Genomic DNA, 22,248 nt, shown 5'->3' with positions numbered 1-22,248 from the left:
CTGACCAATTAATCGTTTTATAAGACTATCTTCTTCATTACAATTGTTATATTCGAAAACTCTTTCAATACCAATTATAAATAATTATTTATAAATTTACTATCTCACTAGAGATTTCGATGATAAAAAATTGAAGTAATGATTCCTGACTTGCTGGTAATTAATTATAAATTAACAACAAATATTTTTACTATGACAATTTTAAACATTTAAATACTGAGTTAGGTGTGGCGTCGACTTATGTAATATACTCTCTAAAACTAAATTAGTGAAAAACCACTAATTACTTGTGAATATTCACTAATCTAAATTGTCCAAAGTATACGACTATGAATTAGTGACTATTCACTTTTTGAATTAGTGAAAAAAACAACATATAGAATTAGTGAAAATTTCACTGATTGAATTAGTCAAAAATGTACTAGTTCACTTGTTGACGAGGATTTATTTGGAAAAATATTGTATCGTTGCTAATAATATTGTATCAAAATATTATTATTATTATTATTATTATTATTATTTGTAATTGATTATAAAATTTCTTTAGCAACTTGATCGACTAAATTAACAATTAAAATTATTTTCGTATGGTAAATATTTATATCATAATTATACTCATAACCTGATTCTATTGTCAATGATGGTTTTGATTCAGGTTCGGTAAAAAAAGTTGGAGTAAAAATATAAAGCTATTAAAAAATAACAAGATGTATTATTTAGCAACTAAATTAGATTTTATTTAATTAACTTACCTTAATTACTACTGTTCAGTTGTATTTAAAAATTATCGTAATTAATTTTGCCCTGAATTTGATAATTCTATGACAGAATAAAAAGTCCTTAAGCGAGGCGCCACTAGTAATCATTGTAGAATCCGGGGAATCATTAATGAATTAGTGAATCTTATTCAAAATCACTAATTTTGTAGTGAATTTTAAGATCACTATTTCAATTAGTGAAATTTTCACTTATTTAGTTTTAGAGAGTGATATATATATATATATTACATACATGATATATAGATATATATATATATATATATATATATATATATATCTATATATCATTGCATTAAACGAGCCCCTCTCGCTTTAAAACAGTAAATACATTTTAGCGGTAAGGGTAATGTGTAATATTTTTAATTGGATCTCACCCTCTTGCTCGCACTTTGTAGCCGACGGAGGAGCGTCAAGCCGAGACTATCTTGCCCTCTCAGTCCCACCGTATCCAGAAATGAAAAAACAAAAAAAAAACGCTCGAAGCTTTCTACTTCTACTGGCACTGCTGCAGTACAACTCGCACGGAACTCGCAATTATTCTCGGCTTGTGAATTGTTACGATGTGAATTACATATTTTATTCTTCTTCATCCCTCATCCCTCGTCTCTTGACGTAATTCTTCATGCCAACCGACCAACCGGCGACATTGCTCTTTTACGCCACCGCTTTTTCTAAAATTTTTTTTACGGGCTTTTTCCAGGCGCAAATAGACCAGACAAATGTTCATATCAAGCCACTATTGGCACAGCTTCTATTGTCATGATTGTGAAAAATTTATTTTTATATTTAATAAATCGCAAACAGGACTTGTGTGAGTGGATTTAAAGATGCCTAGAGTCATCGAATAGATTGTCAACGAACCGTTCATTATGTCATGTTACGGTTCGTTAATGCTGCTGCTACGGGCAACATATCGCACTTACCGATCGCGTTGTCAATTCTGACAAATGCCCGATCGTAATCTTGTTCCAGTCGGCATTACGCGATGGGAAATAGACATCTGTGATGTTTATGTCTGCATTATTATCTGTTTTGTCGGAAACACCTTGAATATATATAAAAAAAAACACAATAAAAAATATTAAGAAATTGCGACGGATTTGGAAGCTGGTGGAAATCCTCAACAAGCGGAAATTTAATATATTATTATTTAAATTTTATAAATTATACAGCATTAAAGTAAACGTTCCATTATTTAAATTATGAGGATTTACTATATTGTGCTGGGTATTTTAGGTTTTTTAGTTTTTATTATTTAAATGTGACGGTTCGTGTGATTTTCAGCGTTCTAATGGCGCTTTTCCGATTATTTTTTGAGTGTGCATTTTATTTTTTTTCCTTAGTGTCCAATGATGATCAAGAAGAGCCTGTAATTTTTTATATAATTTTAAAGACTATTATTATTCTTTTTACGAGCGTTGCGACGAAAATTATCTTTAAGACCGGAAAGATTTTCGACGCTTAAATACAGGATTTTGCTTCGTTTTCGATTATTCCTTCTAGTAATTAACATTCTCAGTGGTATTTTGGTAGAAGTTTCTGAGACTATTAGAAATTACAATTTTTTTCACAAAATTTATTTATTTTTATTTTTATTTATTTATTTATTTTCAATCGGAAGGTTTGATCTCTTTCGATCATATACAAAATAATTATTACAGGTAGTGAAAAGCTTAAATTTATAATTTGTAATCTATAGTTTATAACTTATAACACATAACCAGACCCATCTCAAAATTCATCTCAAAATTCATCTCAAAATCAAACTCAGACAAATTTAATTTATAGAATGGAGATTAGTAAAGATTTTAGTAAATTTTCATTGAGGTATTGACTAATTTTTATATCTGTAAAAATATTCTATGCAAAGACTTAGAAAATTTGAAAGAATCTTATTAATTATTAATGAGAATATTGTGCTTAAAATACTCAATATATGATTATTATTGAATTTAATGAATCCTTACAAAAATTCGATATTAATTTATGTAATTCGACAGATTTAATCTACAATTTTGATCAAAATTAATGAACCATTTTTTAAAATAAATAACAATCGAAAAGTCATTTTGAATGAATAAATTTGAAAATTTTTTATATGTGATATTAATTAAAATCAACTAGTCAAAATTAAATTTGCTGTAAGCAAGATCAAGCATGTAATTTTTTTTAAATTGACCCGAGTCGAAAAATAGTACCGGATTTTGGCCTCAACAGTGGATTTTGGAAAATTGCGACTGTTGACTGTGAATACTACAATCGGTAAAAGTTCTAATCTACTGCTGGTTTATTTATAAAAATTGAAATTTCATCAGAAATATTAAATATAGAAAATATATATTATTGTTGATTATTTTTCTTCTTTTTTTTTTTTTATTGCGCGGAGATAATTTCTATGCAAATGCTAGCCTACAATTGATTATTTAACTTTCGGCCATTTAAAAATAGAGTAAAAATTATCATTTCTTATTTTGATTTCAATGCCGTGGACTAAAACCTGCAGTAAAAATTATTTGAATGCTGTAAAATTTTTTAATGACCATAAAATTATTTCCTCGAAAGTTTTTTTTCCGTTGATGTGAATTTTGTGAATTTTAAACTTTAATACATCAATTACTAAATTAAGAATTTAGAAGAATATGCCTACGACAATGTAATTTGATGTCGTTTAACACTTTGTTGTCGTTATTTTTCAATTTGCGTCTAAAAAAGTGACTAGAATAATTTACTAAAATAAAATGACGGAGTAGTAAATGTATTCCAATTATTTCTCATTGTAATTGATAAGCAATCAGCTGGTAAATAATAAAACAAGATGATAATAGATTGATTCGATCTTAAGCTACCTCGTAATTTCATTTATAAAATAATATTTACTTCATAACTTACATGGAAAAAAAAAACTTTAAAAATTACTAATTGAAATTATAACCCGGAACCCGGTTGTCAATATGGGGAATTTTAACATTCAAATAGTAAATTTCATAATACGTGTCGTCTATTTTCTAAGTATCAGTTACGATTTTTAAAGTTCAAATAGTAATTTTTCTTACATAGACAATAAATTTTTATACTTATCCTGTAATTATTCACGTTTGAATCATAAACGAAAAAATTACTAATTAGAATGATGGTATATACTGATCACTTCATCATTATATTACTTGTCATTCTCAATTTATATAGTTCATTTTTTTCCGTGTATTCTTTCTCAATAAAATCACATTATTAACATTAATTTATTTTCGTTAATTATCTTGTCTTAGAAAATGGATGTCGTTTTCAAGTTTCAACTAATTCATTGACTATTTCTAATTATAAAAAGCTGAATTGTTTATTTTCAACAACTGTAAGAACAAATAACTGTACATTGGTGATTTTTTTATTTAAATTAAGGGTAATTTTTTAATAATGAAAAAATAATGACTCAATTATTATTTCTGTGTCCTTAGTTATTTAATCATGAGTAGTAAATAAATCCTTACTTAAACTGACTTTATTCAATTACTTGATAAATATTAAAAATAATAATAATTATTAAAATTATCTAGGATAAATTACACTGTTCACTTCAGACAATAATTATCGGTTTCAAATAGCGATTTCTCCGTAAAAAAAGAGTAATTAAAATGTTTTTTTTTTCTGATCCGAGCATCGTGGATTGAATTTTTTTTTTCATGTCAAAATTAATTTTCCTCTGACATTGGAATGAAAAAATTTTTTAAATCTGAACTGATGATGCGTACGTTAAATAAAATGAAGCTCGTGCCGTGATTACATGTGACGTATTCGAATAGAAAAATCAAATAAAATAACATTTTTTTATTCTACAAAATGGCACACATATATATGTATATTGATAAATGTATATATATGTATAATACTAACAAGCCACCATTTTGATTCGTGAAAGCGTTGGCCCACTTTTAAGGGGTGGGTTTGCTTTTAGAAATAAATTTTCTGGCCGTTTCGTGACCACCCCTCGTACTGTGTGACATTTATTTAACAAGGTAACGTAGTAACTTTGTTAACTTTGATTAGGGGAACCCCCGGTGAGTCAAGTGAGAGCCTAACGACCAATAGAATTGTCCCGGACCATCAAAACGTTTATCGACGGACGTGTTATTTCTCTCGTCGATCTACTAACGGATTTACTTTTACTTTTTTTTTTTTCTTTTTTGCGACCCAATAGCAACTTTCATTCTGCACATTTGTAACCTTTTCTTACTACTCATTGTTCGGACTAGTTCTATTCATAGAAATAAATAAGTTGATCTATTAAATTCAATCTGTTACGTCAGTTTATTATTCGAGGCATTAGTCCAAGTCAAAAGATTTACTTTCACGATTTCTCGCTTTCTGATTCACTAAAATTTATTTATTTACTTATAAGTAGTCTTTTTATCAATCAGTTTCGTAAATCTTTCCAATATTAAGATCTTTAGAAATTTTCCATTCTTATTTATCTTCAAATTAAATAAATTCTGTATTTTAGTGACAAATTTTCGTCATTCGCCCCAAATTCGAAAATTCCTTTAACTTTTTATTTGTTAAAATGAATGTAATGACATCAGACATTAAGCTCTGATATTTTATCATTTAAAAAATTTTAAAAGAATAAATATTCGAAATAATTTTGTTTCAATTTTTGGATATCGCGGGATTCAAGTCTCCGAAGACAAATTTCTCTGCATTTTCACTTTTATTCGTAAATAAATTGAATTAAAATTTCAATTTCTCAAAAATTTTCTAAATAATTAAATTAAGTATATAAAAAATTACAAAATCATAATTAGTTCTTGTCTTTTATAAAAATAAGCTCATAAAAACAAAAATTTTCTAAAATTCCAATGATTTTAAGAGAAATATGAATAAATGTTATTAACTAATTTTTTTATTTAATTCAAACTTCGATTCTTTTCTGTAACAAATTGATAATTTTGTTTCCATTGATATTTTATAAATATAAATATAAAAATAGTACGAACGTTCGGAAAAAAATTTGTCAGCTGATTTTAAAATTAACGTCTCTTTTGAATTTAAATTGAACAGAAATTCGGAACTCTCCGACCAAAATTTTGAATTTCCACCCACTCTTGATCTTTACAAATTATGGTAATGGCACATGAAAAATAAAAATCTGTTCGTTGGCCGTAAAAATAAAACAAGATTATAAAATAAATAATTACAACAATAAGAAAAGTCGAGCATAATTATGCGAAGAAAAATGTTAAGAATAATTGAAAAATAAAAATAGAATAAATTTGATTATGAAGAAAAGGCTTTTTCATTAAAATGTTCAGCATTTGTGTATAACTAAATCATTATTATAATGAAAAAAATAAGAATGAGCTTTTATGCCAAGTGTGTACATACATCTATATATATTTTAGAGTGAATGTTTATGCCTATTGAATCATTATAATAAAACTATGGTGCAGCAATTATAATAAACGAAGGAATGCGCCATTACTCCGGCCAGTGAAATATTTTATAGCAATAATTTTTTTGTCCTGAATTAACAGTGTTGAGCGACAACTCATATATTAATATAGATATATATACACATTAAAGTAAAGTAAAAAATATAAAATGAAAAATAAAAAATAAAATAATACATATATATATATATATTTGATGCTTAGTCGTGAATCAGTTAACGAGGAATATAATTTAGCAGAAGGGAAAAAATAAAGAATAAAGGACTGCGTCAAAGCTCGCAAGTTATTCTCACGTCAACTTTAGAGGGTTTATGTTCACAGTGAAGGATATCATTATCATTTAATTTTCATGTTCACGCTGTTGCCTTGAATTTCAAGTCGTTAACCTACGAATATAACACGACATAACGAAGCTCTTCTATTTCTCCAAGTTAAATTTAAATAATAATATCACTATCGGAGACATCATTATTATTTGAGGACATATACAAAAATATTATTATTTCCCCTCCCCTCTTTTGGTCCCCGCGACCCTCCATCACGATGCGCCATATACATATACATCTATAAATATTTCTCACGGAAATTACCGAAAATCCGCTAATGGCTTTTTCGACCAAATTATTTTTAATTATTCTCTCGCTAAAATCCGTGTAAATAATTTTTTTATTTTTTCATTAGAGCGTAAAAAAAAATTATATATAAACTTTTGGCTCCATCTGGTCATTTAGCTTCAATGCATCTCGAGCTAAAAAAATTTTATTGCCAGAAAGTTTTACTCCCGGTCGTTCGTATCAGAAATAATTTGATCGGAAGAAGTAAACAAAAAAATCCCCGTTAGAAATTATCTGCAGCTGTCTCTTTTTTATCCGTCGGCAAGAACGATTTCCGTGTAGTTTTAGTTTATAAATTTGCCGCGGCAATTCGCGGCACCGCTTACGGGCTGGCCTCCTTCCCTTAATTCAAGTTGAATTCAACATTGACCGTCGCACGGTTTAGCTCGCGCATAGTGAAGACATATATAATATCAATAATATGATAGCTTTATATAAATTTTTAGTTCTTCCTCTATTAAATCCGCGAGTAAACGAAAATTTACTTAATTTAAAAATAAAAATACGTATTTAAAATATTAAATAATCAAGACAAATTAATTAATCATGAGTATTTCTCAAGACAGTGCAGCGACGATTGTCTGTCGCGAAGTCTTTGACGAGGCTTCGCATCCTTCTAATGAAGGTGAGCTTTTTTATTTTTCAAAATTTATTTCCGTGACCGAAATTGTAATTTATAAAAAATAAAATTTCATATAAAAATTTATTTTTAAATTTCAAATGACGGCTTAAACAAAATGACAGACTAAACGACTTATACATTTTGTTTATTAATTTAAAATGTTAAAAACTAGTAAAATCATATTATTTATTAATTTTAATATTTTTTATGTTAATCTGTTTGTTTATTTACATAACGATATCTACGCAACGGCACGACCTTATGTGCCCGTACGAAAATCAATAAGTTCATACTGCGGGCAAAACATAGTCGCTATGACCCTTGATTTCACCCGATAAAATTGTTTATTATTTTTATATCAAGCAAAAATTATTAATAAATTTCAAGCGAGACTCATAAATTTATCTGAAAAAAAAATGAATAAATAAATAAAAGTAAAAATATAAAAAATATTTAAAGAAAGGAGTAACGTAAAGTAGATATTTCACCCTCAGACAGCTGGCGTGCCTGGCAATCGCACACCCCCATGCCTCTGAGCGCACCTGTCAAAGTAGCCTTGATAGAATTTTTAATCATCGCTATTCAACTGCCACAAAATATTAAACCAAACATTCTTTCAAATAATAAATCTTCATTTTTATTCACACCAAGATCTTTCATCCGTTTCATGCATATTCAAGATAAAAATACTCTCGAGGTTTTTTTACCCGTCAATCACTTGGTCCCAGTTTAGCTGAGCTTGAAGGAAGCCGAGTTTTAATTGAGATTGATGATTTGTTGCAGAGATTATCGATTATGCTAAACGTATTGGCATCAATCCAGTTACGGAACCACACCTCCTTGATCTTGCGCGCGAAGGTCTGATGGCAGCTCTGCCGAAAGGATGGTCCCCCTGCTTCCACGAAACCTTCCAGAGCTGGTACTACTTCCAGGCCTCAACGGGAATCACCTCGTGGGAGCATCCACTGGATAAAACGTACAAAGAATTGGTCAAAACAGCAAGAGTTTCCCAAAGTCGACAGCAAAGTCTTGGTATTGCCAATATCTTATCTTAATTATTTTAAATCACGTACTGTAGCGATAGCACGATTAAATATTTATCATCACGTGATTATCGTCAGTAATCTGTTTTATGAATTTAGTATTCGATTGTATGCACGTAGCACGTTTAATCATATTTACTGATATCAATTGATATCAACGACTGGTCGTCCACAGACGATGACTCCAAGACAACGGCTAAGGATCTTGAATCCCATGAGGAAGCAACCATCCCCAAAGAACCTCCACCGTCAAAAGTGCCCGTCCTCCAGACCAAAATACCCACTAAATTGGCGCCGCTTAAGAAATCCGCGAGCGATATTTCACGGCGCAAAGATCACAGAAGATCTACCAGTGAGGCCAGATTGCCCATCAACTCAATGTTCGACCGCTCGTCGAGGGACTACACGAACCTCCAATTTCAGGATCCCAAGTTCTATGAAAGTCCTAAAATACTCAGTCCCGAGAGGGAAATAAACCTCAGGGAAATAGTAAAGCGTTCTGAGTCGATGAGTCCGAGGTACGAAAAGGACTGGGAACAGTTGTCAAGTAAGTTTAGTTCCGAAGAGAATGTTATTGATATTGACAAACTGAGCATCAGCTCGTTGACCAAGTCAGAGGGGAGGCCAATTGTCGAGAGATTTGACAAGGAAAAGCATCCAAGCCAGCTGATGAACAAGCAGAAGGAGTTGACTTTAACTGGTGGCGGGTCCATGTTCTTGAAGAGCAATCGAAGTCGAGATAATACTCCTTGTCATGATGGCGGTAGGTTTGAGGATTTTCAGATTCATGGGGTCAATACCAATAACAACAGCTACTGTCTTGAGAGACCCAAGTCCATTCTTCGGGAGAAGCCTTCTGAAGATGGTGAGTTACTACTCAGATCTACTTGACTCGTGTCCTCGATTCAAAACAATAGCACTCGGTTTTTTTTTTAAAAGCATTGTAATATGTATTTTTAACGTACTTTTTACAATAGCATGCTATTGCTAGATTATATTAGCCACTTGTTTTTAAAAACTTATATTTATATTGTGGAAAATTCCATTTAAATTATATTTAAAATATCATTTTTAAATTCTGATTGTTAACTCATAAAAAATTTCAGACGATCGGCCTACCGAAGAGGAACGAAAAAGTGTACGCTTTGATCTCGAAAAAGATAATTTGGAAGATATTAAATTCACTTACTCGGGTTCTGAAGACGAGGACTGGGACTCGGAAGTTTCGGAACCAAAGTCTGACCACAATGAATCCAAAGATGATGCAGCTAATGGAGGAAATGAGGATAAGCTGAGTGTTAAGGGTGAGGGCAGTTCGTTCGATAAATTGTTGTTGAGTCCTGGAAGTTCAAAAATTGTTGGCAATCGGTTTCTTGTTCAAGAAGTATCAGAATCAGAACACTTGAGCCAGTTGAATAAAGAGGATTCCAAAGATGATATGGATTATTTGCCAACGAATAAGTTTATTAATATTAAGAACATTGATTTGTTTTCCAAAAGCGACACTGAGAGCACGCCAAGAACCAGCGGGAAAGATGACTCCAAGTCTGTGGAACAGAGTGTTGATAGGGAACTGGTGCAAGCTAGTCATCTGATTAAACTAAAATCAGATCTTGAAGTTGTTGATCAGGAGCGCAATAAAAAACGAAGGAATCTTGATGAGGATATTAAAAGCGCAATTACTAGACAGCATGAGCGGGAAATTGTTGGTTTGAAGAGAGAGCTAGAAGAGAGGGTGGACAGAACGAGGAAGGAAATGGAGGCTAGTTTTAATGAGGAGCGATTGGAGATGGAAAAAGTAATGCAAGTAAAATTAGAGGAACTGCGAAATCAGTTGTTGCAGAAAGAGCAAGAAGAGATTAATAATTTGGTAGCTGAGATGGACGAGGCGAGGAGGAAAAATTTGGAAAAAGTGAGAAATGAATTGGAAGCTTGCTATGAAAAAGAAAGGCAGGAAATTTTTGTTAAATTGAAGAATGAGTTGGATGAAAAGAAACAGGAGATGCTGGAATTGAGGAACCATGAGATTGAGAAAATGGAGAATGAGTACGACAAGACACTGGATGAAGAAAAAGCCCTAAAAATAGCTGAGCATGATTTGACTCAGAAACAGAATCAAAAGATTGAAGAAATGAAAAAAGAACTTGAGAAGGAGTTTGATGATTTAAGGAAGAAGTTGAGGGCTGAGCAGAGAGAAAAGATGACTAAGATCACTGAAGAACATGAAAAGTGTTTGGCTGAAATTTCACGTGATTATCGCGTTGAAGTAAGTACTTGGTCGTTAATTTGTTATAAATTCAGTAAAAACGGATAGTTATGGGTTTTTTGTTGCAGGAAAATATGGCCAGGAAAGTTTTCAAACAGAAATTGGACGAAATTCGCTCAGACTTTTCACGCGAAATCGAAAAAGAGGCAAAAAAAATATCAGAACGTGCTACGCGACAGGATTCCATTGACTATGACAAAATTCGTTGCGAAAAACGAATTCTCGAAGATAAATACAAAACATTGAAAGACAAATACTTGAAATTAAAAAACGACGTCCGTCTGGCCGTGGAAAAAAGAAGCAAACGCAAAGAGGGTAACACGACGGCCTCTGAAACTGAGAAATCTGCTTCCACGAGAACCAGGACCGAGAGAACAGAGTCCCTGACCCAAAAGTGAGTTTATTTAATTTATTGTTCATCATAATTTCTAAGCATCACCATTAAATACGTATCCTAACGGCAATATTTTTTTTTCATTTCTTTTTATTATCATTATTATTATTATTATTGGTGGTACCAATTTAATTTATCGAGCCGTCGTGGTACAAGTTTCACCTTCATGTAATTCGCCTTAATATTTGGCTATAGGCCTTAAATTCGTATTACTAGAACATCATCGAAAAATGTAAGCTCGAGTTCAAAACCAGAGGTCCACAATCAGAACATCGCCGACAACTCCGAGAGCCAGCAGTCCTTAGGATTTCAAAGGTTCAGCCGCGCCGATTCCCGAGACTCACGAAGCGGAAAATTTGAGTCTGACGACACCACGACGGCCAGCGAAACCATGAACTCGAATATTCTACAGAAGAAAAAGAGCCACAGCAAGAAGTCGCCTGGTTCAAAAGTCACCCATAATAATAACAATATTGCGGACAATCCGGTGGAAAATATTCGAAAGCAGTTGGAGAAATTGGAAGACCTAGGTGATCAATTACCTACTAATGAAAATGCTTATACGTTGAGATACCCTTTCCAAGATAAAGGTATAGTCTACGTGTGAATTCAATTCGCTGGAATTAAATTATAATAATTTTTTTATAAATGAATATTTCCAGTGCCAGTGAATGCCTCATCAGAGCTAGAATTCTTTAGACATCGAATCCATGTGGAACGAGACTCTGTAAAACGGGCACGCGAAACTTTGAGAGCACAGAAAAATATATTCCAGGGCGTGCAGAAGGCCTGGAAAGAACGGAGTGCTCGAGCTACTTTGGAACAACTTGTTCAAGTAAATTTTTTTTTTAATCTTGTTTGTAGTCTTTCTCTAGCTCTTGGTTTTGGTTTTCTCTGGCTAATTTAAGTGTTTGTAGGAGGAACGAGAGCTTTCAGATATGGAGGTCAGTCTACACCGTACCAAGAGCTTGCTCGGTGAAAAGGTTATTCATCTGAAGCATCTCGAGCAGTCATTAGAGCGGGTCGCGAACGCCAAGAAAAATGAAAATGATATCAGTCCAATTAAAAGTGATGAATTGACTTTGAGTGATATTTCTAGTGCCAGTAGCGGGTTTTCTTCAACTGATTTGGGTGCGCTAATTATTTTAAATCCCATCAATTGGTTTCAGGTCAACAAATACATATAAATATATATTTTTCAGATAAACCAGATTACTATCAAGAGTCGACAGAAATAATAGCGAGTTTAGAAAATTTGAATTCCGAAATACGTGAAATTTGGAACGTATTAAACAAACGTCGCGGGAATAATGTACCGCCTCCACCAAATTTAGATGGTCCCGACACCAGATGGTTTCCATTTCAACATTTGACCACTCAGTCAAATAATATTCAAGGTATTTTCGCTTGATATTTATAAAAAGTAAACTTGTTTTTATCTAAAAAAAATTAACAAACAGGTTTTGGAACTCCGAACATCCAATCAAACATTTTGTCACAACTGACGGCCCATCCGCCGACGACAACGCAAAATATAATTGCTCAATATGGACCAAACAGTGGATTCACAACGAGTGTTGGAACCGTGGAACGCGGCTCGAATTTGATCGAGCGAACGCGAAATATGCGCGACTGGCTGAGACAAGCGCGGGTTGAGACCACGGATTTGATCAGCACTGGACAAGCAACTCTATGAGTTTAAATTTTTTAACTAATCAAATATTGATATTGATATTGACACTGATACTAATACTGACATAGTAGAGACAAGAATTGATTATTATTATAAATTGATAACTCTTAATAATTAATCAATTTATATATTTTAGATAACTTTTTCTTTGTCCTTGTAAATTTATTTCGCTGTAAATAGTTGACTGATTAACGATTGATATTGTACAGGAAAGAGAAAGTAATTTTTATGAAAAATTATAGTTGATCATTTGTTTTATCATTTTACATATATATTACATTTTTTATTCATCAATGCCAAAGTAAACATGCAATACTATGCATCAAATGTATACGGGATCTTAATACTGTTATTTATTATATATATATACTCATTGACATAATTTCCTTAGAATTTTTGAATCTTTGAAATTATAAAATTAATTAATGTGATAAAGGATCTACCAAATATGTAGGATTATTTAAAATACGATCAAAAAACACCTAAAACTAATGGATAATTGTTATTAAATTATAATACCACGACAAAAATTAAAAAGTACCTCGTTATTGTGCTTCCCTATTGTATTTTTCATTTGTGATATCTTTCATTCACCTGAAAAAAAAAATAATCTTTTCAAATGTATTAAATATATAATTCCATAGTACTTTAATGGTTATTTATTTACATTTACAAAAAAATCAAAATTCTTCAGGAAAAACTTTGCAGTCTTCGTGCTCTCGTTCACAAGCTTCAGAGTTTTCTTCAAATACTTCTTGAGTCGGCAGCCAGGAAACGAATTCTGATCGACGGGAACTACTTTTCTTATCGCTCTTCAAAGAATTTTGGGCTTTCAAAATGAACGGCGATATTTTGCACATCAGAAGTTTGACGCATGACAAATCCATGCCGTCTAGTTGGTCAATTAGTTGACGCGGCAGTTCGGGGTTTTGGGCTTGTTGTAGTAAATTTTTTATCTGTAATTTATTGCACTTATAAGCAGAACTATTTATCGAAGGAATAACTTTTTTCAGTCATTACTAGTAGACTTTTTCAAAAAGCTTGAGCTTCAGATTCAAAATCAATTTTCTAATATATATAACATTCTTAATAAATAAATTACCTTATCATCTCTAGATTCAACGATATATTGGAAAGGATCAAATTCAATTTCATCATCCGATTCATCTCTCGATGATTTTATTTCAAAAAATGATGCGATCTAATTTAAAAAAAAACAAATTTTTTTTCGGTCATTACTTATAAAAACTTGTAACAATAAGCATATTTACCACTTGTGCAAGAAATATCGCAGAGTTGACAGTTATCGCGGCTATTTTGGGTGAGTCTAAACCAAGAAGTCGAAAGAACGCAGACGCCAAGTTTCCAGAGTTAAAGTTCTGATTTCCTCCATCACTTTGAGTGCTCTCATCACCCTTTTTACGATCGCTCTGTTGTTTTAAACTCTTGGATACTAACTCCGCGACTTCTTTAACCGTTTCCAAGTAACTCCTCATGCTCGCAAGTCCATTTTTCAGTTTATCAAAAAATCCTGGCCAAATTATATTAATTATTCAAATCAAAAGCTGATAATTATTTGAGGTTTATACAATTATTACCTTCTTCGCCGCTTGTAAGTGAAACCAAACTGACCAAAATGAATATTTTCAAGAGCACAGACATTTCGTTTGATGTCTCAGACTGGTATGAAAAATCTGTCCACGTAACGGTGTCATAATTAATGGACTTATTTCCAGCAAGTGTTTAAATCTAAAGGTGTCACGCGATTCGCATTGTTGCTCAACCGGAAATACGGAGACCTAGACTAAAACTAAGACTCAGCAAATTCAGTATTCGCACTTTGAGTCTCAGTGAAAAATTTGTCGTCAGCTAATCCAGTCATGATTTTATTGTCAAAAAATAATTATATATATTTAATATATATTTTCACTTTGATAAGTTTTTTACCTTCTGGGTACTTGGAGCTGTACCCTCAAGAAGTGCAAAGTCTCAGTGAACTTCCAATGGAACAATTGCTGAAGATTAAGAACAACTTTATTGAAACTGGTTCGTAATTTTTTTGGCTTATTTACTTCAGGTACTTATTGTTCTTAAATAAATTTAGGAAGCGATGTTGTAGAAGAAGAAGAAGAAAAAGAAGATGAAGAAGTAGAAGAAGAAGGTCTACAGGGAAGAACTTTACCAATAAAATTGCCCCTAAAAAAAATTGGTAATAAATCATTACGTAGACATGGCGACTGGTGGGAAGAAAAAGGGGAAGACACTAAAATTTCAAAAATATTTCAATTTACACTGACAACTCTATCATTTCTTGCTTTCGGCGGTTACCTTCTCACCCTCGTCATCACTTCTTTGAAAAAAAATCAAGCTGCTCAAGGAAATGTCATCGTTTTATCTGTAAATATTTTTATGTAATTGAATTTATTTATTTTTAATAAGATAACAATTTTTTCAAAATTTTTCAGAACTTGCAAAAATATACGAGACCAAAACGTCATATATTTACAATAGATCCAGCAGAAAATGAATACGATACCGACAGACTCTACCGTGGGATGATAATGCTTTCTCGCGAGTACGCTTCCTACACTAAATCGAAATAAAATTGGTTATTATTTATTGGCTGATGCTGTCAATATCCGTTGGCAATTGAAATTTTCTTTATCATTAACTGTAAGCGTTTTGAAATCAAATAAAATCCAATAAGACCCGTATGTAATAATTATCTGTGTGCGTATGTGTGCGAGGATAGATAAACTACGATGAATAAGTACACAAACTACGGAGAATATTCTCGATATGTAGGTGGTATAAAGCTTCGTATACGCTTTCTCAAATAAACATTTAAGTGTCTGTATACATCGCCGGTGGATCTGAAGATAACCATATGGCGTCCAAGGATTACTTTTATAATAATTTACTCACTTTATTTAATAAAAATTCATTTAATTATATATTTGCTAATAATTTATTTAATACACTGTAAAAAATTCACGGAGTGAATGCGGATTAAATCCGGAGTGAATGCGGAGTGAATGAATTTTTAATTATTAACTCCCCTCGGAGTGAAATTCACTCCGCAGGGGAGTTTTCGCGGAGTAGATAATTTTTTATTAATTTAATCCCTCCGGAGTGAAATTCACTCCGGAGCGGAGTTTTGAAAATATTATTAATAAAAAATTGTTCCACTCAATAAAATCGAAGTAAAAACTCGTGTATTACATTATTGATCAGCTGATATGCACACGCATACACACATACATATTTAGGCACACACGCGCACTCGCACACACACACACGCACACATTTGCACACACGCACACAAACACCTGCACACACCCAAACACACACATGCACGCAAACACACACACACACACACACACACACACACACACACACACACACACACACACACATTGCTTAGCAGTTTCATATAAATTAATTTAAATGTTAAAACTCCAGACCGGAGTAAATTGGGAGTGAAATAAAATCCGAGATCACTCTGCTAAAAAAAACTCCCAATTCACTCCGCATGCGGAGTGATTTTTTTTAAAACTCCGGAACTCCGAGTGGCGGAGTGAATCCAGAGTGAATTCGGATTTTATTTCACTCCCAATTCACTCCGGATTTTTCACAGTGTAAATTGTTTATTCTCCATTAATTTAATGCATTTATTATTATATTTTATTTATGAATAAAATTTATCGAGATATGTTATGATTGAGTATGAGGATAAAGACGAAAATGAGGATTAAGTAAACAAATAAAGGCAGCAGTATAATCTACTTAAGATTGTTTAATGTATATAACCAATATTTATTTTCTCAGCTTCCGGATGATCATCATCTTGGTGCCCACGAAATTTTATTTTAAAATAAGCCACGCCTCCGTTTAGTTTTAGTGGCAAATCACCGGGATCTCACTACACTGTCTGCTACTAAATGACGATTTTTGTTTAACGTAAACTTAAACTCAAATTTCTTCGGTCCATCAGATTAATTTATTCCTTCGTTCGGTAAATACTTATTTCTTTACCTTCGGATTACAATGTTAATTTATTTTATTTCAAGTTAAATTGACAAGTGGAAATAAAAATGGAGTACAGTACTCACATTGCGGACTCCCCGAAACTTAAGTTTGGGGTGGACAGAATTTTATCTAAGGATTTTTGTAACAAAACTTTGCCAAAAGTTACTATTAAGTTGTTCGGTTATTCGGGTCATGAGTGTCCGTGTATTGGTGGCTGTAGCAAGTGTATGACATTTTGTAATTTTACGGGCTCAGAAACGTCACCGGTGATTTGTACCAATTATACTAGTGTAATTGAAAAATATCAAAATATTTGCCGGCCATCTCCTCTCAGGCCAATTCCACGAGGTAATTACACTATTATTTTTTATAATCCTGCGTTCAATTTTTTTCAATTACCCACAAAATTATTTTTAAATCACAGTTATAATATTTTGGAGTAATAAAAAAAATTTTAATTTATTTTTTTAAAATTAGTGGAAGGGGGGGGGCAAAACGGGATAGGCCGGCAAAATGGGATACCCTCAAAATTTCGTCAAAATTTTTTTTTCTCGAAAAACTTTCGAAAATGGTCAAAAATGACATCTAGTATCATTTTACACTATTAAAAGCTAAAAAAAAACATTTTTATATTTTTTGCGAAAAGTATAATATTGGCGCCAATTTCAAATTTTGAAAAGAAATAACAAGGAAAAACTTCTTTAAAAATATGTTGAGAGTAATTTTTATTACTTACATCAATTTAGAAAGACATTATTACATCAATTTTATTCACTTGAAAAAAAAAAAAAAAAAATTTAATTTTTTTTGGGGTATCCCATTTTGCCCGCAGAAAATAAAAATTTTTTTTCTGATGGCCGTCTAAAATTCGTTATATTTATTTCAAATAGAATCAAAATGAAGCCAATTTACGATATTTATGTCCCTAAAAACTAAATTTTTCGTTAAGTATCCCGTTTTGCCCCCCCCTTCCCCTATATCAGATTGAAAGATTTAAATTTTACAATTAGAAAAACAAAAATTGCAAGAAATTTAAAACCAACGAAAATTATATTTTTTTTTAAGTAAATAGTAAATTACAATTAAGCTATTAAAAAGAATAATAATGTCAAGTGTAATGTTACATCATGAATCGGAGCATATGGACAGCAGTCTTGTTTCCCTGAATATCTATAACAAATAGAGACCATAATATTTAGACTTTAGTGTATTCTCGCGTTTCCTGTCTATGTTTAAACGATATCCTAAGTGCCTCGCATGACTTACCCCGCTGTGTAAACAGTCTTTTATACCTCAGCCGATGATTTGTCAAAAAAATCCATTCAAGCTACAATTAAATAATTATGAAAAAAAACAAAACTCTAAGGCCAGTAAAAATAAATGAATTTAGATACAACCGCAAGACGTAAACAAATGATAATAAATTTAAATAATTTATACAATTAGTAAAATACGTCTGCGGGTAATAAAACATGGGGAGCATGTTTAGATCACGACACATGTTGTATACTTTGAGATTGTAAATCACATCCAAGTACAGACGTACTCGACGAAATCTTCACAGCGTGTAATGCATACTTTGTTTTACTTCTGTGCCTTGAGAAATCGCGATGAGAAATTGCGAAATAGTTTCATTTTAAAAAATTCGAATTATTTGGGATATTTGAGATATTTTTTTTATTTACTTATGCATTAGGGTGAGCCAAAAAAACCAACCTATCGAATTTACGTCTTAAAAAGGACTTATATATCGAAAAAAAAATTCTCCCATTGGGCAAAATTTTTAGCTCAATTTTAAAAGGTGTCGGTAGCCATCTGAAATTTTCCATTTAAATAACATGCAAAAAAATTTTTTTTGATTAAAATCATTATAACTTTTGAACCATGTGAGACAAAAATTCGGCTCTAGAATATTCTTGTAGGGCATTAAATTTCTTAAAAGAAAGTCCTGGGAGTCGAATTTGTAAACTTGATATTTCGTATACTAACAGGCTATCAAAGTCTAGAGTAAACAGAATCATACAAATTTAAGGTTTTATTTGGATTTTCCAAATACTTTTCTTTTATTGTGATCGATAACAAAATATTATTTGTTACAACGTGGATATTGTTGGTGATTTCATTGCACTACATGTAGAACAAATTTTCTCGTAGTATTGATATTTTTAATAATAAAGCCTTAAATTTGTATGATTCTGTTTACTCTAGACTTTGATGGCCTGTTAGTATACGAAATATCAAGTTTACAAATTCGACTCCCAGGACTTTCTTTTAAGAAATTTAATGCCCTACAAGAATATTCTTGAGCCGAATTTTTATCTCACACGGTTCAAAAGTTATAATATTTTTAATAAAAAAAAATTTTTTTGCATGTTATTTAAATGGGAAATTTCAAATGGCTACCGACACCTTTTAAAATTGTGCTAAAAATTTTGCCCAATAGGAGAATTTTTTTCTCGATATATAGGTCCTTTTTAAGACATAAATTCAATAGGTTTGTTTTTTTGGCTCACCCTAATATACATGGATTAGTTGAGTGTTTTTTTTTTTGATTTTTTAGTGCCGATTTCATCTACGACGACGACAACTAACACTGAAAGTGGTACACGTAGAAAAAGATCGTGGTCGAGAGCCGTTTTCAGTGCGCTGCAACGAAAAGGTCTGGAGAAGAGATTTTCGTTACAAAAATATATTACTAAACCTGACAGACGGCAATTAGCGGCTACTTTAGGACTTACTGATGCCCAAGTATGTTTTCTGACGGGAAATAAGCTTGAAATTACTAAACTTTTGATTTTTCATATGAAAATATTTTTTTTCCAGGTCAAAGTATGGTTTCAAAATCGAAGAATGAAATGGCGACATACTAAAGAAAGTGAAAATATAATACCAGGAGGATCGGATTTAGTACAAAAAAATTTATCATCAAAATCAAAAAATCAGGATTCAGAAAATTTATCTACAAATAGTCAGACTGAAAAATCAGAAATGAATGAAGAAGAGGAAGAAATTCAAGTTGATATATGAAATTTATTTTATAAGTAAAATATTTAATCTAGTTATAAATAAATATATATTTCTTATTAATAATTGATAATAAATAAAATAATTTTTTTAAGACATTTTAATATTTTCTCACGTTATATATATAATTATTCTCCCAATACTGCACGGAGGGTCATGAAGTACGAGAGAGTAGTTGATAGAAACTGTAAAATCAAAAATTACCTTTTTCTAAATGTTAAAAAAAAAAAATTTGTATTTAAATCTTACGGTGGCGTAAAATTGAAGAGTAAGAGCAGGAAGAATCCCGACAATTGTTATGACGAGAGGTTTTTGAGCTCGACGGATCATAATCGCCGTCGACTTTTGCATTTCTATCGAATTTCCGATCCACGAAGACTTATAGACGGACCAGGCGACTTTCTCACTCTTGAAAAAATATTTAGATTATTACAATTAATTAAAAATTTTTTTTTTTTTTGGTTACTGACCATCTCACGCAGATCGTCAGCCGGCCAAGCACTTATGTACAGTCTCAAACACCCGCCAAATACCATTAAAATAAACTGTGACAATACTGGAAGAGGTTGACGCTATTTCGAAAAACAAAAATTAAAAATTCCTGAAAATGATCATTTTAATCAAATTTTTAGTAGGGGAGACCGGGGCAAGACGGCCCACCTGGGGCAAGAAGGCCAACCTCAAAAATTAACCAAAAATTTTTTTTTCTTGTTTTCTTTTGATTATCACAAATTTAGATTATTTACTCATTTTTAGCCCGATACGTGAAACTTGGGGCAAAATGAACCACTCAAAAATTCTAAAAGAAAATGTATTTCATAGTATTATAACCTAGTCATGATTAATTTAATAGAAATATCATTTTTTGGTTAATTATATGGATTTGGATTAAAATAGAGCATTTGAAAAAGTTAAAAAAACCAATAATCAATTTTCTACAGATGTGAAAAAATGACTCGTATTATATCAAAAAAGGTTATTTCGAGTAATATTAAAGTAAATACAGTTGTTAAAGAGAAAAATATAAACATTTGTTACGCGGGAAATTTTTTTACAATTAAAAAAAAAAATTTTTTTTTTCATTTTTTTTCGGAGGGGGCCGTCTTGCCCAAAAAAAAAAAAATTTTTTTTCAGGAGCTTCACCAAAATTTTGGTGAATTGAGTTCAAGTTGGACAAGAGTAAATCGACTTGATGGTTAAAAGCCACAAATAATAATAACCAGCTTAGGTGGGCCGTCTTGCCCCGGTCTCCCCTATTTATGATTATTTGGTTATTATACTTGCATAAATAAGCGGGATCGCCCCAAAAATTACAGCCATAGCCATGGTCACGTTGCTTTTCAAAATGATAAATTTCACAGACTGGCAAAGTTGTTTTACAAATCTGAAAATTGCTGTACATAACTCGGGATTTTTGAAAAAAATTAATTTCTTACCGTATGCAATTTTGGTGCTCGTATATGCAAATTTTGAGCTCTTCATTATTTTTGACATCTTGCAACTTGTTTGAGAGTAATTCTAGTTTTGTTGAAGAGTAACTCAGTAGCAGGGCGACCATAAAATCAACGGTAATGCCCATCCCCGTTTGCAAAATAGCCAAAATTTGCTGAATATATATAATATAGTGTCGTGTTGTAAAAGGTTTTACTCCAAAAGGGTACCAAGTGTCTGCTGGTAGTATTTGCTTCATGAAAAGTGGCCCACATGAAAATGCTATGGCTGTTTGAAAATACGAAAGCCCCACAAAAATGCAAAATGGAAAGTAACGGCTCACATATTTACGAAATACAACTTTCTCATTTCCTTTTATTGTTTTTACATAGTCAGCTATTTCTTTTAACAAAACCTATGATGAAAAATTACGTTATTTTGAAAAAAAAATATCACTTGCAGTATAACTTACGAATAATTGGCGTCGCTGAATTTTACAAAGTAGTAAATTGAAAAAGACATCTCCCAGTGCAGTCAATTCGGACAAAGATTTCATCATCATAATAATTTCACGCCTATTGTAATAAGCGCCGAGAAAAAGTGGGATCAGAAGTCCAATGACATTGAGGAAAAAAATAGTCCACAGAAATTCTTTGGCCAGCTTTGAAAATTTGTTTGAATTGGGGTCTGGTGGCCAAGTCGAGGTTAATTTTCCGAATATCATCAAGATACGAACCACTGTTGCAGGTTCAATGTACATTTTTATTTTTATTTATAAAAATACGCCAGCAATAAACTCAACTAGCTAACAATACGTAACAAGGCTTTGTTCTTCCCTAAACTGTTCACAATATAATACATCAAAGTATCAAAGTGCGAATATAGACGTGTAATTAATTTTTGTTAAATTGG

The 22,248-nt window shown here is 31.7% G+C and overlaps 5 protein-coding genes across 7 annotated transcripts; 3 read left to right on the top strand and 2 right to left on the bottom strand.

The window, feature by feature from the left end:
• Window positions 1-7,204: 7,204 nt before the first annotated feature.
• Window positions 7,205-13,119, top strand: LOC130669593 (centrosomal protein of 164 kDa). 3 transcript variants are annotated; one of them, XM_057472577.1, is made up of 10 exons: window positions 7,205-7,459; window positions 8,240-8,488; window positions 8,675-9,364; window positions 9,606-10,765; window positions 10,834-11,159; window positions 11,376-11,689; window positions 11,822-11,994; window positions 12,077-12,290; window positions 12,362-12,556; window positions 12,620-13,119. In XM_057472577.1, the coding sequence occupies exons 1-10, from the start codon at window positions 7,381-7,383 to the stop codon at window positions 12,853-12,855; spliced, it is 3,636 nt and encodes a 1,211-aa protein (XP_057328560.1). In that variant the 5' UTR covers window positions 7,205-7,380; the 3' UTR covers window positions 12,856-13,119. The 3 variants fall into 3 exon arrangements, with proteins under 3 accessions (XP_057328560.1, XP_057328559.1, XP_057328561.1); XM_057472576.1 differs by having other exon boundaries at window positions 11,376-11,749; XM_057472578.1 differs by lacking the exon at window positions 8,675-9,364 and having other exon boundaries at window positions 11,376-11,749.
• A 212-nt stretch (window positions 13,120-13,331) lies between these two features.
• Window positions 13,332-14,582, bottom strand: LOC130669594 (uncharacterized). Its single transcript, XM_057472580.1, has 5 exons — window positions 14,451-14,582; window positions 14,124-14,383; window positions 13,955-14,053; window positions 13,520-13,808; window positions 13,332-13,446 (listed from the first exon to the last, which is right to left on the bottom strand). The coding sequence occupies exons 1-4, from the start codon at window positions 14,512-14,514 to the stop codon at window positions 13,533-13,535; spliced, it is 699 nt and encodes a 232-aa protein (XP_057328563.1). The 5' UTR covers window positions 14,515-14,582; the 3' UTR covers window positions 13,332-13,446; window positions 13,520-13,532.
• A 150-nt stretch (window positions 14,583-14,732) lies between these two features.
• On the top strand, window positions 14,733-15,903 carry LOC130669595 (uncharacterized). Its single transcript, XM_057472581.1, has 3 exons — window positions 14,733-14,898; window positions 14,957-15,249; window positions 15,318-15,903. Exons 1-3 carry the CDS (start codon window positions 14,733-14,735, stop codon window positions 15,453-15,455), a joined length of 597 nt encoding a protein of 198 aa, XP_057328564.1. The 3' UTR covers window positions 15,456-15,903.
• Window positions 15,904-16,525: 622 nt separating this feature from the next.
• On the top strand, window positions 16,526-19,913 carry LOC130669448 (H2.0-like homeobox protein). Its single transcript, XM_057472367.1, has 3 exons — window positions 16,526-17,229; window positions 19,442-19,629; window positions 19,705-19,913. Exons 1-3 carry the CDS (start codon window positions 16,947-16,949, stop codon window positions 19,906-19,908), a joined length of 675 nt encoding a protein of 224 aa, XP_057328350.1. The 5' UTR covers window positions 16,526-16,946; the 3' UTR covers window positions 19,909-19,913.
• A 61-nt stretch (window positions 19,914-19,974) lies between these two features.
• LOC130669451 (odorant receptor 49b-like) lies at window positions 19,975-22,123 on the bottom strand. The gene is made up of 6 exons (XM_057472369.1): window positions 21,809-22,123; window positions 21,342-21,751; window positions 21,190-21,289; window positions 20,376-20,477; window positions 20,155-20,313; window positions 19,975-20,090 (listed from the first exon to the last, which is right to left on the bottom strand). The coding sequence occupies exons 1-6, from the start codon at window positions 22,094-22,096 to the stop codon at window positions 20,034-20,036; spliced, it is 1,116 nt and encodes a 371-aa protein (XP_057328352.1). The 5' UTR covers window positions 22,097-22,123; the 3' UTR covers window positions 19,975-20,033.
• Window positions 22,124-22,248: the final 125 nt, after the last annotated feature.

Source organism: Microplitis mediator, chromosome 6 (genome assembly GCF_029852145.1).
Source record: "Microplitis mediator isolate UGA2020A chromosome 6, iyMicMedi2.1, whole genome shotgun sequence".
Lineage (NCBI taxonomy): Eukaryota > Metazoa > Arthropoda > Insecta > Hymenoptera > Braconidae > Microplitis > Microplitis mediator.
This window is presented reverse-complemented; position numbering and strand designations above follow the sequence as displayed.

Bases quoted from the DNA above. Each gene is read 5' to 3' on its own strand.
- LOC130669448 (XM_057472367.1), top strand. From the start codon at position 16,947: ATGGAGTACAGTACTCACATTGCGGACTCCCCGAAACTTAAGTTTGGG. The intron at 17,230-19,441 runs GTAATTACACTA...TTGATTTTTTAG, and splicing joins TCTCAGGCCAATTCCACGAG to TGCCGATTTCATCTACGACG. The intron at 19,630-19,704 runs GTATGTTTTCTG...TTTTTTTTCCAG, and splicing joins TAGGACTTACTGATGCCCAA to GTCAAAGTATGGTTTCAAAA.
- LOC130669594 (XM_057472580.1), bottom strand. From the start codon at position 14,514: ATGTCTGTGCTCTTGAAAATATTCATTTTGGTCAGTTTGGTTTCACTT. The intron at 14,054-14,123 runs GTAAATATGCTT...TTTTTAAATTAG, and splicing joins CGATATTTCTTGCACAAGTG to ATCGCATCATTTTTTGAAAT. The intron at 13,809-13,954 runs GTAATTTATTTA...AATAAATTACAG, and splicing joins TTGAATCTAGAGATGATAAG to ATAAAAAATTTACTACAACA.
- LOC130669451 (XM_057472369.1), bottom strand. From the start codon at position 22,096: ATGTACATTGAACCTGCAACAGTGGTTCGTATCTTGATGATATTCGGA. The intron at 20,314-20,375 runs GTCAGTAACCAA...TATTTTTTCAAG, and splicing joins CTGACGATCTGCGTGAGATG to AGTGAGAAAGTCGCCTGGTC. The intron at 20,091-20,154 runs GTAAGATTTAAA...TTGATTTTACAG, and splicing joins CTCTTCAATTTTACGCCACC to TTTCTATCAACTACTCTCTC.
- LOC130669593 (XM_057472576.1), top strand. From the start codon at position 7,381: ATGAGTATTTCTCAAGACAGTGCAGCGACGATTGTCTGTCGCGAAGTC. The intron at 9,365-9,605 runs GTGAGTTACTAC...AAAAAATTTCAG, and splicing joins GGAGAAGCCTTCTGAAGATG to ACGATCGGCCTACCGAAGAG. The intron at 11,750-11,821 runs GTATAGTCTACG...GAATATTTCCAG, and splicing joins ATACCCTTTCCAAGATAAAG to TGCCAGTGAATGCCTCATCA.
- LOC130669595 (XM_057472581.1), top strand. From the start codon at position 14,733: ATGATTTTATTGTCAAAAAATAATTATATATATTTAATATATATTTTC. The intron at 14,899-14,956 runs GTTCGTAATTTT...AAATAAATTTAG, and splicing joins GAACAACTTTATTGAAACTG to GAAGCGATGTTGTAGAAGAA. The intron at 15,250-15,317 runs GTAAATATTTTT...AAAATTTTTCAG, and splicing joins GAAATGTCATCGTTTTATCT to AACTTGCAAAAATATACGAG.